Source organism: Lampetra fluviatilis, chromosome 68, assembly GCF_964198595.1.
Source record: "Lampetra fluviatilis chromosome 68, kcLamFluv1.1, whole genome shotgun sequence".
NCBI classification, from domain to species: Eukaryota; Metazoa; Chordata; class Hyperoartia; order Petromyzontiformes; family Petromyzontidae; genus Lampetra; species Lampetra fluviatilis.
Window position 1 is genome coordinate 1,619,755 of NC_136342.1, and position 14,854 is coordinate 1,634,608.

Here is a 14,854-nt window from a genome sequence, read left to right on the forward strand (position 1 = left end):
ACTCCACAGCAGCATGAGCATCAATCGGAGTATTATAATTTTTCAATGCACCTTTAAGATCAGCACACTAAATCAAAACACAGGTCGTACTTCGATTTAAAGCTTTCGTGACTGCAGGGATTCATCTTCTTGGTTCTTTCGGTAAAGTCACGTAGAAGGGAAGTAATAAAATAATAAAAAATAAAACAGTTTAACACGTGGGCTTTCGCGACCAATATTATTCATAATCAACGTTTTTGGGTTTAGATGGCGTTATTTATAAATGTGTCGTAACCCTCCACCACCCGACACGGCTAATCAGTAAAAAAGTGTCACGTTGACAAAAGACAAATAGTTCACTGCTTTAGCCCACCGGTGTGTTGTGGAGGGTTACGACACATTTATAAATAACGCGATCTAAACCCCAAAACGTTGATTATAAAAAATAAAACATGCTTACTTTGCTTTATTATTATGTTTTATTTTCATTATTTTATTACTTCCCTTCTACGTGACTTTACCGAAAGAACCAAGAAGACAGGCCATACTTTGTAGCGATCATCCGGAGCGAAACATTTTCTTTTCGGCCACTGAATAGCACTGGCAGCTAGCGGTGTACAACGCCTCTAGAGCAGTTTGGAACCACGGCATGGACGTCACCAGCTGGTTCACCACCAACATCTTTGCCCTGAAGGTGAGGAACTTGCACAGGCGACTCCAGGTGGCCGAGCCGCTGACTTCACCTTCTCCTCCAGCTCGAGCCAGTTCCTCTGCGGTGGTTCCTCCTCTGGTCCGATGAACACCCCCAGGTGGTCACAGCAGCGATGCTGTGCTCCAGAGGTCGCAACCGGGTACCCGATACCCGTACCCTACCCGATACCCGGCTACCCGTACCCGGCCGGGTACGGGTACCCGTTTGCGACCCTGGTGCGGCCGGGTACGGGTACGGGTAGGCCGTGAGTCACTGGTGAGTCACCGTTTGTCACTCATTTCCCAACGCCTTGTCTCTTCTCACAATTCAAGTTCCTAAAATCAACCCACCCGCGCCTGCAACGTGGCTTCATCCCAGAGGTCGCAATCGGGTACCCGATACCCGTACCCTACCCGTACCCGGCCGGGTACGGGTACGGCCAGGTACGGGTACCCGTTTGCGACCCTGGTGCGGCCGGGAACGGGTAGGGTACGGGTATCGGGTAGGGTACGGGTACCCGATTGCGACCCTGGAACGGGTACGGGTAAGGAATCAAAACCCGTTTGCGACCTCTGCTGTGCTCCAGTTGATGGCGTTTGCCTTCTCGGGACACTCGGTCATGTCCCACGCTCCAACCAGCAGGCCGCTGCACTTTTGCAAGTTCATTTTGGATGAGGAGGCCTTCTGTAATGTGAGGGTATGTCCGGGTTGCTGATGGATGACACCTCGTCACGATGATTGGCTCTGCCAGTCCTGGCCCATAGCCAATGGGGGGAAGTCTAGGGGCGTGGCCCTGACGTCATGGAAAGGTGACATCTGTAAGTAGTGAGGATTGGTTCTGCTGGCTTTAGCCACAGCCAATGGGGGGACGAGTCAGGGGCGTGGTCCCGGGAGCCTACGATGGAGTCTAGAAGATTCCATAAGAGGCTAACCAGGATTGGTGGAAAGGTACCACGTGACCCGGCTATTAAAAGGGGTGGAGACGAACAACACGTGGTCAGATCTGGAACGAACGGAGGGTGAGAGGCCACGCTGGAGCGGGGTCCAGGCTGCCACGTGGTCCAGGCTGCCCACGTGGTCCGGGCTGCCCACGTGGTCCGGGCTGCCCACGTGGTCCGGGCTGCCCACGTGGTCCGGGCTGCCCACGTGGTCCGGGCTGCCCACGTGGTTCAGGCTGCCCACGTGGTCCAGGCTGCCCACGTGGTCCAGGCTGCCCACGTGGTTCGGGCTGCCCACGTGGTTCGGGCTGCCCACGTGGTCCAGGCTGCCCACGTGGTCCAGGCTGCCCCGCGTGGTCCAGGCTGTCCACGTGGTCCAGGCTGCCCACGTGGTTCGAGCTGCCCACGTGGTCCAGGCAGCGCCACGTGGTTCAGGCTGCCACGTGGTCCAGGCTGCCCACGTGGTCCAGGCTGCCCACGTGGTCCAGGCTGCCCCGCGTGGTCCGGGCTGTCCCGCGTGGTCCGGGCTGCCCACGTGGTCCAGGCTGCGCCACGTGGTCCAGGCTGCCCACGTGGTCCAGGCTGCCCCGCGTGGTCCAGGCTGTCCACGTGGTCCAGGCTGCCCACGTGGTTCGAGCTGCCCACGTGGTCCAGGCAGCGCCACGTGGTTCAGGCTGCCACGTGGTCCAGGCTGCCCACGTGGTCCAGGCTGCCCACGTGGTCCAGGCTGCCCTGCGTGGTCCAGGCTGTCCCGCGTGGTCCGGGCTGCCCACGTGGTCCAGGCTGCGCCACGTGGTCCAGGCTGCCCACGTGGTCCAGGCTGCTGCCACGTGTCTCTCTCTCTCTCACGCTGTCTGCCAGCAGCGTGAAGGAGTAGTAAGACGAGGAAGTGTTGTGGACAAAAGACAAATAAAGACCTGAATTCCAGACGTCGCTTCCACGACCTTGTATTACACTTCGAAAAGACCTCCTGACACTCGTGTAGCAGGGCGATATCATCCAGGCAACGCAGGATGAGGAGGACGTCGTCGGCGTTTGCCGTCAGGACCAACTTGACGCTTGGTTCCCTGAGCACCAGGCCGCTGAGTCTCTGCCTTGTGAGACTCCGGGAAGGCTCTAATGCCAGGGCGTGAAGTTGGCCTTCTCTGTCTCTGTCTCTCTCTGTCTCTCCCTGTCTCCCTGTCTCTTTCTCCCTGTCTCTGTCCCTCTCTGTCTCTCTCTGTCTCTCTGTCTATTTTTCCCTGTCTCTGTCTCTCTCTTTGTCTCCTCTGCGCTCTCTCTCTGTCTCACTCTGTCTCTATGTCTCCCTCCCTGTCTCTCCCTGTCTCTGTCTCCCTGTCCCTCTCTCTCACTCTGTCTCTCTCACTCTGTCTCTCTCACTCTGTCTCTCTCTGTCTCTCTGCCTCTCTCTGTCTCTTTCTCCCTGTCTCTCTCACTCTGTCTCTCTCACTCTGTCTCTCTCTGTCTCTCTCTATCTCACTCTGTCTCTCTTTGGTCCCCCCCCCCTCTCTCACCATCACTCACCATCACTCACCATCACTCACCATCTCTCACCATCACTCACCATCTCTCTCTCACCATCACTCACCATCTCTCTCCATCTCTCTCACCACCTCTCACCATCTCTCTCCATCACTCACCATCTCTCACCATCACTCACCATCACTCACCACCTCTCACCAACTCTCACCATCACTCACCATCTCTCACCATCACTCACCATCTCTCTCTCACCATCACTCACCATCTCTCTCCATCTCTCTCACCACCTCTCACCATCTCTCTCCATCACTCACCATCTCTCACCATCTCTCACCATCTCTCACCATCTCTCTCCATCTCTCACCATCACTCACCATCTCTCTCCATCTCTCACCATCTCTCACCATCACTCACCATCTCTCACCATCACTCACCATCTCTCTCTCACCATCTCTCACCATCTCTCACCATCACTCACCATCTCTCACCACCTCTCACCAACTCTCACCATCACTCACCATCTCTCTCTCACCATCACTCACCATCTCTCTCCATCTCTCACCACCTCTCACCATCTCTCTCCATCACTCACCATCTCTCACCATCACTCACCATCTCTCACCATCTCTCACCATCACTCACCATCTCTCACCATCTCTCAGCATCTCTCACCATCTCTCACCATCACTCACCATCTCTCACCATCTCTCACCATCTCTCACCATCACTCACCATCTCTCTCCATCACTCACCATCACTCACCATCACTCACCATCTATCACCATCTCTCTCCATCTATCACCATCTCTCACCATCTCTCACCATCACTCACCATCTCTCTCCATCACTCACCATCACTCACCATCACTCACCATCTCTCTCCATCTATCACCATCACTCACCATCTCTCACCATCACTCACCATCTCTCTCTCACCATCACTCACCATCTCTCTCCATCTCTCTCACCACCTCTCACCATCTCTCACCATCACTCACCATCTCTCTCTCACCATCACTCACCATCTCTCTCCATCTCTCTCACCACCTCTCACCATCTCTCACCATCACTCACCATCTCTCTCTCACCATCACTCACCATCTCTCTCCATCTCTCTCACCACCTCTCACCATCTCTCACCATCACTCACCATCTCTCACCATCTCTCACCATCTCTCACCATCTCTCACCATCACTCACCATCTCTCTCTCACCATCACTCACCATCTCTCTCCATCTCTCTCACCACCTCTCACCATCTCTCACCATCACTCACCATCTCTCTCTCACCATCACTCACCATCTCTCTCCATCTCTCTCACCACCTCTCACCATCTCTCACCATCACTCACCATCTCTCACCATCTCTCACCATCTCTCACCATCACTCACCATCTCTCACCATCTCTCACCATCACTCACCATCTCTCACCATCACTCACCATCACTCACCATCTCTCTCTCACCATCACTCACCATCTCTCACCATCACTCACCATCACTCACTCACCATCACTCACCATCTCTCTCCATCTCTCTCCTCCTTCAGGTGAGCTCACTCCCCCCACCCCCCACCTCAACTCCCCACCCCCCACCACTCCCCACCGGTGTCGTCGATGGCAGGTGAGGAGGTGGGGTGAGGGTTGGAGCCCAGGTGAAGCGACTTCACTAACGAGACAATTAGGCGGCGCGGACGACGCAGAGGGGGGTGCAGGGAGGGGGAGGGAGGGGGGGGGAGGTGTAATTGGGGGAAGCTAACAGGAACGGATTAGCTCTCAGGCGGGATCCTCCCCCCTCCCCCTCCCCCCTCCCTCCTCCTCCCTCACCCCCTCACTCCCTCCTCCCCCCTCCCTCCCCCCTCCCTCCCCTCCCTCCCCTCCCTCCTCCTCCCTCACCCCATCCCCCCCTCCCTCCCCCCTCCCTCACCCCCTCCCCCTTTCTCTCCTCCCTCCCCTCTCCCCTCACCCCTCCCTCCCCCTCACTCCCCTCTTCTCCCTCCCCCCATCGCTCCCCCCCTCGTCCCCCCCTCCCTTCCTCCCCCCATCGCCCCCCCCCCTCGCTCCCCCTCCCCCCTTCCCCTCCCTCCCCTCACTCCTCCCTCCCTCCCCTCTCTCCTCCCCTCTCCCCTCCCCCCCTCCCCCCCCCTCTGTGGGGACCTCTCTCATCACCATCCTCAATGCCGGTGTCTCTCACTCTCTCTCTCACTCTCTCTCTTTGTTTTGTACGATGCGGAGGCAACGAGAACGTGATCGGTGTAGGCGGCACGTTGCTTCGTTCATCGTTTCGTTGTTGTGTTTTTTCTTCTTCAATGATTTGCGTTGTGTAAACAACCCCCCCGCCCCGCCCCGCCGCCCCCCCTCCTCCTCCTCCTTTAAAAACGAAAGATTGCTTGCGATGCTCTCCTTACTTACCCCATCCCCTTTCTCTCTCTACCCCCCCCCCCTCTCTCTACCCCCTCTCTCTCTACCCCCTCTCTGCCCCCCCCCTCTCTACCCCCCCCCGTCTCTACCCCCCCCCCTCTCTACCCCCTCTCTCTCTACCAACTCTCTGCCCCCCCTCTCTCTCTACCCCCCTCTCTCTCTACCAACTCTCTGCCCCCCCTCTCTCTCTACCCCCCTCTCTCTCTACCAACTCTCTGCCCCCCCCCTCTTTCTCTACCCCCTCTCTCTCTACCCCCTCTCTCTCTACCCCCTCTCTGCCCCCCCCTCTCTCTCTACCCCCTCTCTCTCTACCCCCTCTCTGCCCCCCCCTCTCTCTGCCCCCCCTCTCTATCTACCCCTCTCTACCCCCCCCTCTCTACCCCCCCCCCTTTCTACCCCCCCCCCCTCTCTACCCCCTCTCTCTCTACCCCCCTCTCTCTCTACCACACTCTCCCCTGCCCCCCCCCCTCTTTCTCTACCCCCTCTCTCTCTACCCCCTCTCTCTCTACCCCCTCTCTGCCCCCCCCTCTCTCTCTACCCCCTCTCTCTCTACCCCCCTCTCTGCCCCCCCCTCTCTCTGCCCCCCCTCTCTATCTACCCCTCTCTACCCCCCCCTCTCTACCCCCCCCCCTTTCTACCCCCCCCCCTCTCTACCCCCTCTCTCTCTACCCCCCCTCTCTCTCTACCCCCTCTCTACCCCCCCCTCTCTACCCCCCCCCTCTCTACCCCCCTCTCTCTCTACCCCCCCCTCTCTCTCTACCCCCTCTCTACCCCCCCCTCTCTACCCCCCCCCCTCTCTACCCCCCCCTCTCTACCCCCTCTCTCTCTACCCCCCCTCTCTGCCCCCCCTCTCTCTGCCCCCCCTCTCTATCTACCCCCCCTCTCTCTCTACCCCCTCTCTGCCCCCCTCTCTCTCTACCCCCCTCTCTGCCCCCCCCTCTCTGCCCCCCCTCTCTCTCTACCCCCCTCTCTACCCCCCCCCCCTCTCTCTCTACCCCCTCTCTGCCCCCCTCTCTCTCTACCCCCCTCTCTGCCCCCCCTCTCTGCCCCCCCTCTCTCTCTACCCCCCTCTCTACCCCCCCCCCCTCTTTCTCTACCCCCTCTCTACCCCCTCTCTCTCTACCCCCCCCTCTCTGCCCCCCCTCTCTCTGCCCCCCCTCTCTATCTACCCCCCCTCTCTCTCTACCCCCTCTCTCTCTACCCCCCTCTCTGCCCCCCCTCTCTCTCTACCCCCCTCTCTACCCCCCCCCTCTCTCTCTACCCCCTCTCTGCCCCCCTCTCTCTCTACCCCCCTCTCTGCCCCCCCCTCTCTGCCCCCCCTCTCTCTCTACCCCCCTCTCTACCCCCCCCCCCCTCTCTCTCTACCCCCTCTCTGCCCCCCCCCCTCTCTCTACCCCCTCTCTCTCTCTACCCCCTCTCTCTCTACCAACTCTCTGCCCCCCCCCCCCTCTTTCTCTACCCTCTCTCTCTACCCCCTCTCTCTCTACCCCCCTCTCTGCCCCCCCCCCTCTCTCTCTACCCCCTCTCTCTCTACCCCCCCCTCTCTCTACCCCCCCCCTCTCTACCCCCCTCTCTCTCTACCCCCCCCTCTCTGCCCCCCCTCTCTCTGCCCCCCCTCTCTATCTTACCCCCCCTCTCTCTCTACCCCCCTCTCTACCCCCCTCTCTCTACTCCCCTCTCTGCCCCCCCCTCTCTCTACCCCCCCCCTCTCTACCCCCTCTCTCTCTACCCCCCCTCTCTGCCCCCCCTCTCTCTTGCCCCCCCTGCTCTATCTACCCCCCCCTCTCTCTCTACCCCCCTCTCTACCCCCCCCCTCTCTCTACTCCCCTCTCTGCCCCCCCCTCTCTCTACCCCCCTCTCTGCCCCCTGCCCCCTCTCTCTCTACCTCCCCTCTCCCCCCCCCCTCTCTCTCTGCCCCCCTCTCTCTCTACCCCCCCTCTCTGCCCCCCCTCTCTGCCCCCCCTCCTCTCTCCTCCCCCCCTCTCTACCCCCCCCTCTTTCTCTACCCCCTCTCTACCCCCTCTTTCTCTACCCCCTCTCTACCCCCCTCGTTCTCTACCCCCTCTCTTCCATGTCGCTCTCTCTCGCCCTATCTTTTATTTTATTTTAATTTATTTTCTTTTTTACGTGCGTTTTTTTTTCTCCCCCCACGTCCCACACACACTCACACAAAGCCAAAGATCCCCCGTGTAGCCTCTACCAGGCTGTAGGGGCAAGTGCTGTTAGCGAGTAGCAGCACCTATGAAGGCTACCGGCACTGTGGCACACACAGAGGGGGTGGGTGGCCAGCACCACCACGCCCGGCCGCCTTTGTCTCCCCAGTGGCGATTTTTTACTACACACACAGCACCGGGTAACTTTTGAGGCTGATAATATACAGCAGCAGCAGGCCTCATCAGGGTCGGGATCGAACCCACGACCTCCTGTAGCCCAGGCGAGGTAGTCAACATTGAGATTGAACCCACGACCTCCTGTATACCAGGCGAGGTAGTCAACATCTCCTAGCCACCGTGATGATGATGAGAGAGAGACACGCAAACTCCACATATACAGCAGCAGCAGGCGTCAGGGTCGAGATCGAACCCACGACCTCCTGTAGACCAGGCGAGGTAGTCAACATCTCATAGCCACCGTGATGATGATGATGATGAGAGAGACGCAAACTCCAAATCTACAGCAGCAGCAGCAGGCGTCGTCAGGGTCGGGATCGAACCCACGACCTATGTAGACCAGGCGAGGTAGTCAACATCTCCTAGCCACCGTGATGATGATGTTTCATAATTATTGTTTTAATAATACATTGACATATATTTACACGGTCAAAGAAAAATGTGACACGACTGTGATCGGTGGTGATGGTGATGAGATGGCTGTGGTCCTGGGCTTCCCCTAGGTCGACTCAGCCTCAAATGATTTACCCGGTGCGGTGTGTAGTAAACATCGCCACTGGGGAGACAAAGGCGGCCGGGCGTGGTGCTGGCCACCCACCCCCTCGTGTGCCGTGCCGGCCTTCATAGGTGCTACTCGCTAACAGCACTTGCCCCTACAGTCTGTTCAGGCTACACGGGGAGCTTTGTCTCAGTGTATACAGAGAACTGCAGAGCTCGGGAAAGTGGTGGCAGTGCGACCACCTCCACGTGGCTGATGATGCTGCTGATGATGATGGTGATGATGATGGTGATGATGGTGGTGATGATGCTGATGATGCTGCTGATGATGATGGTGATGATGGTGGTGATGATGCTGATGATGGTGGTGATGATGCTGATGATGATGGTGATGATGCTGATGATGATGGTGATGATGCTGATGATGCTGCTGATGATGATGGTGATGATGGTGGTGATGATGCTGATGATGGTGGTGATGATGCTGATGATGATGGTGATGATGCTGATGATGATGGTGATGATGCTGATGATGCTGCTGATGATGATGGTGATGCTGCTGCTGATGATGATGCTGCAGATGATGATGCTGCTGATGATGATGCTGCTGCTGATGATGCTGCAGATGATGATGCTGCTGATGATGATGCTGCTGCTGATGATGATAGTGATGATGCTGCTGATGATGCTGATGATGCTGATGATGATGCTGATGATGATGCTGATGATGATGCTGATGATGCTGCTGATGATGATGCTGATGATGCTGCTGCTGATGATGATGCTGATGATGATGATGCTGATGATGCTGCTGCTGCTGATGCTGCAGATGATGATGCTGCTGATGATGCTGCTGATGATTATCAGAATTATGATGCTGATGGAAATATGAGGCATCTCCTCATCCCCCCACCTCCTCCTCCCCCCTCCCTTCACCCCTCCCCCCTCCCCCCACCTCCTCACCCCTCCCCCCACCTCCTCACCCCTCCCCCCACCTCCTCACCCCTCCCCCCACCTCCTCACCCCTCCCCCCACCTCACCCCTCCTCCTCACCCCTCCCCCACCTCCTCACCCTTCTCCCCCCACCCCTCCCCTCACCTCCTCACCCCTCCCCCCACCTCCTCACCCCTCCCCCCACCTCCTCACCCCTCCCCCCACCTCCTCACCCCTCCCCCCACCTCCTCACCCCTCCCCCCACCTCCTCACCCCTCCCCCCACCTCCTCACCCCTCCCCCCACCTCCTCACCCCTCCCCCCACCTCACCCCTCCTCCTCACCCCCTCCCCCACCTCCTCACCCTTCTCCCCCCACCCCTCCCCCCACCTCCTCACCCCTCCCCCCACCTCCTCACCCCTCCCCCCACCTCCTCACCCCTCCCCCCACCTCCTCACCCCTCCCCCCACCTCCTCACCCCTCCCCCCACCTCCTCACCCCTCCCCCCACCTCCTCACCCACTCCCCCCACTCCCCCCACTAGACCTGCTGGAGGTTTTTGTTTGATCTTCGCAAGGAGACGCCGCCCAATCTGCCTAATGGAGATCGCGAGCGAGAGTGGAGAGAGAGTGGAGAGTTTTTTTCTCCTTGGTTTTTTCGGTAAAGTCATCACGTAGAAGGGAAATAATGAAATAATAAAAATAAAACATAATAAATAATAAAATAAAACATGATAAATGATAAAAATAAAACATAATAAATAATAAAAATAAAACATAATAAAATAATTCTCACGACGTTTCGGCCACAACGCAAGCAGCCGTCTTCAGGTGGAGAACAGGTCTGTCAAGTAGACAGAGTCTGAATGACTTCTCGACAGACCTGTTCTCCACCTGACGACGGCTGCTTGCGTTGTGGCCGAAACGTCGAGAGAATTGCATTTTATTATGTTTTATTTTTATTATTTTATTATTTCCCTTCTACGTGACTTTACCGAAAGAACCAAGAAGATGAATCCCTGCAGTCACGAACGCTTTAAATCGAAATTTAGTGGAGAGTTTGTTAATGATTTTACAATGCAGTTGAATATTACAAGAACAAGCATCGTGCGACGTGGATTTCTTTACAAAAAGTAACAAAAATATGAACAAAATGTTAAATTGAGATTTTTTTTTCATTTCGAACCCGTAGCCGAAAGCCTGCGTAAATAGTTTAAAAAAACAAAAAAACATACGTGAACTAACATTCGGTTAAAACAACTGGTTTTGATGAGAATGGTGATGTACACCATTGGAACCTCATTTGCCAGTAAAAAATATGATGATTGTTTTTTTACACCATTGGAACCTCATTTGCCAGTAAAAAATATGATGATTGTTTTTTTATCCTTTTATCTGACTACAAAACTGACACCTTTTTTTACAAGGAGTCATGTTTGCATTGACCACAATACCTGCACTTATAATGCAAACAAAAAACATAACTCTGATAATGTATGTGCACTGTGCTTGAAATTGATTGGTCCACACCCGAGACAGCTTTCCTTAGAGCCTAGTCTCACATGGTGTTGGACCAGATGACGCCAAAAGGCGCACAACTCAAAGACAATGCACCATCAGAGTATGAGAGCTCGGGTAAGCATTTACACCATTGGCACCTCATTTGCCAGTAAAAAAATATGATAATTGTAGTTTTACCCTTCTATCTGGCAACAAAACTGACACATTTTTTACAAGAAGTCATGTTTGCATTGACCACAATACCTGCAGCCGTAATGCAAACAAAAAACACGCAACTCTGATAATGTATGCACTGTCCTTGAAGTTGATTGGTCCACACCCGAGACAGCTTTCCTTAGAGCCTAGTCTCACATGGTGTTGGACCAGATGATGCCAAAAGGCGTCAAGAAAAGCTGTCTCGGGTGTGGACCAATCAACTTCAAGGACAGTGCATACATTATCAGAGTTGTGTGTTCTGTTTGCATTATGACTGCCGGTATTGTGGTCTAAGCAAACATGACTCCTTGTAAAAAAAGGTGTCAGTTTTGTTGCCAGATAAAAGGGTAAAACAAAACAATTATCAAAGGTGATGTAGAGAAGGCTTTTTTTCCAACTAGTGTACGTTTCAATGTGTTTAACAAAACTCTTTTTGAAGATGCTCACAATTGAAAGAAATTGCAGAGGTGTTGCATATGTGTCACTGATGCTGTGATGTCACACAAACACACACACACAAAAATAAGAGAGTGGAGAGAGAGGAGAGATAGCAGAAGGCGAAGATGAAACGATTGTAATGCATTTGACTTCCAACTTCTAAGAATTTTGAGATCCATTTGCTCAATACCACACCGACAAGAGAGAGGGGAGAGAGAGGGGAGAGAAAGACCCATAGACTCATCACACAGAGAGCCATAGACTCATCACACAGATACCCACAGACTCATCACACAGAGACCCATAGACTCATCACACAGAGACCCATAGACTTATCACACAGAGACCCATAGACTCATCACACAGAGAGCCATAGACTCATCACACAGAGACCCACAGACTCATCACACAGAGACCCATAGACTCATCACACAGAGAGCCATAGACTCATCACACAGAGACCCATAGACTCATCACACAGAGACCCATAGACTCATCACACAGAGACCCATAGACTCATCACACAGAGAGCCACAAACTCATCACACAGAGAGCCATAGACTCATCACACAGAGACCCATAGACTCATCACACAGAGAGCCATAGACTCATCACACAGAGACCCATAGACTCATCACATAGAGATCCATAGACTCATCACACAGAGACCCATAGACTCATCACATAGAGATCCATAGACTCATCACACAGAGACCCATAGACTCATCACACAGAGAGCCACAGACTCATCACACAGAGAGCCATAGACTCATCACACAGAGACCCATAGACTCATCACACAGAGACCCATAGACTCATCACACAGAGACCCATAGACTCATCACATAGAGATCCATAGACTCATCACACAGAGACCCATAGACTCATCACATAGAGATCCATAGACTCATCACACAGAGACCCACAGACTCATCACACAGAGACCCATAGACTCATCACACAGAGACCCATAGACTCATCACACAGAGACCCATAGACTCATCACACAGAGATCCACAGACTCATCACACAGAGAACCATAGACTCATCACACAGAGATCCATAGACTCATCACACAGAGACCCATAGACTCATCACACAGAGACCCATAGACTCATCACACAGAAACCCATAGACTCATCACACAGAGACCCATAGACTCATCACACAGAGATCCACAGACTCATCACACAGAGACCCATAGACTCATCACACAGAGATCCATAGACTCATCACACAGAGACCCATAGACTCATCACACAGAGACCCATAGACTCATCACACAGAAACCCATAGACTCATCACACAGAGACCCATAGACTCATCACACAGAGAGCCATAGACTCATCACACAGAGACCCATAGACTCATCACACAGTTAGCCATAGACTCATCACACAAAGACCCACAGACTGATCACACAGAGACCCACAGACTCATCACACAGACACCCATAGACTCATCACACAGAGACCCATAGACTCACCACACAGAGACCCATGGACTCACCACGCAGAGACCCATAGACTCATCACACAGAGACCCACAGACTCATCACACAGAGACCCATAGACTCATCACACAGAGACCCACAGACTCACCACGCAGAGACCCATGGACTCATCACACAGAGACCCATAGACTCACCACACAGAGACCCATAGACTCACCACACAGAGACCCACAGACTCACCACGCAGAGACCCATAGACTCACCACACAGAGATCCATAGACTCACCACGCAGAGACCCACAGACTCACCACGCAGAGACCCATAGACTCACCACACAGAGACCCATAGACTCACCACACAGAGACCCATGGACTCATCACACAGAGACCCATGGACTCATCACACAGAGACCCATAGACTCACCACACAGAGACCCACAGACTCACCACGCAGAGACCCATAGACTCACCACACAGAGATCCATAGACTCACCACACAGAGACCCACAGACTCACCACGCAGAGACCCATAGACTCACCACACAGAGATCCATAGACTCACCACACAGAGACCCACAGACTCACCACGCAGAGACCCATAGACTCATCACACAGAGTCCCATAGACTCACCACACAGAGACCCACAGACTCACCACGCAGAGACCCATAGACTCACCACACAGAGATCCATAGACTCACCACACAGAGACCCACAGACTCACCACGCAGAGACCCATAGACTCATCACACAGAGTCCCATAGACTCATCACACAAAGACCCACAGACTCATTACACAGAGACTCAGACTCACACAGAGATCCATAGACTCACACAGAGATCCATAGACTCATCACACAGAGACCCACAGACTCATCACACAGAGACCCACAGACTCATCACACAGAGACCCATAGACTCATTACACAGAGACTCAGACTCACACAGAGATCCATAGACTCACACAGAGATCCATAGACTCATCACACAGAGACCCACAGACTCATCACACAGAGACCCACAGACTCATCACACAGAGACCCATAGACGCATTACACAGAGACTCAGACTCACACAGAGATCCATAGACTCATCACACAGAGACCCACAGACTCATCACACAGAGACCCACAGACTCATCACACAGAGACCCATAGACTCACACAGAAACTCACATAGAGACCCACAGACTCATCACACAGAGACCCATAGACTCACACAGAAACCCACATAGAGACCCACAGACTCATCACACAGAGACCCATAGACTCACACAGAAACTCACACAGAGACCCACAGACTCATCACACAGAGACCCATAGACTCATCACACAGAGACCCATAGACTCACACAGAAACCCACATAGAGACCCACAGACTCATCACACAGAGACCCATAGACCCATCACTCACAAGGGGCTATGGGGGAGCGAGGGGGGGGGGCGAGGGGGATAGGGGGGAGGGGCTATGGTTACCGGGGGGTTTGGAGGGGAGGGGCTATGGGGGGAGGGTCTCTCTGTGATGGGCCACAGTGACGTGAGATGCCAACACGTCCCTTAATTAGGCCCATTAACTTGCAACAGTCTCCTAGCTTCAGAGACAGAGAGAGAGACAGAGAGAGGCAGGGAGGGAGACAGAGAGACAGAGAGACAAGGAGACAGAGAGACAGAGAGAGGCAGAGAGAGAGACAGAGAGGGAGACAGACAGAGAGACATATAGACAGAGAGAGAGACAGAGAGATACAGAGAGAGAGAGACAGGGAGACAGAGAGAGAGAGAGACAGAGAGACAGAGAGAGACAGAGAGACAGAGAGACAGATAGAGGCAGAGAGACAGAGTGAGACAGAGTGAGACAGAGAGACACAGAGAGACAGATAGAGGCAGAGAGACAGAGTGAGACAGAGTGAGACAGAGAGACAGA

At 54.3% G+C, this 14,854-nt stretch overlaps 1 protein-coding gene across 1 annotated transcript in view; it reads left to right on the plus strand.

Annotated features, from left to right (window-relative positions):
- The first annotated feature begins 628 nt into the window (after positions 1–628).
- The window catches only part of IFT81 (intraflagellar transport 81), a 58,656-nt gene continuing 44,430 nt past the window's right edge, over positions 629–14,854 (plus strand). The window contains exons 1-2 of the mRNA XM_078882951.1: positions 629–673; positions 1,257–1,367. Coding sequence (XP_078739077.1) covers positions 629–673; positions 1,257–1,367 — 156 coding nt within the window. The remainder of the gene's footprint in view (positions 674–1,256; positions 1,368–14,854) is intronic.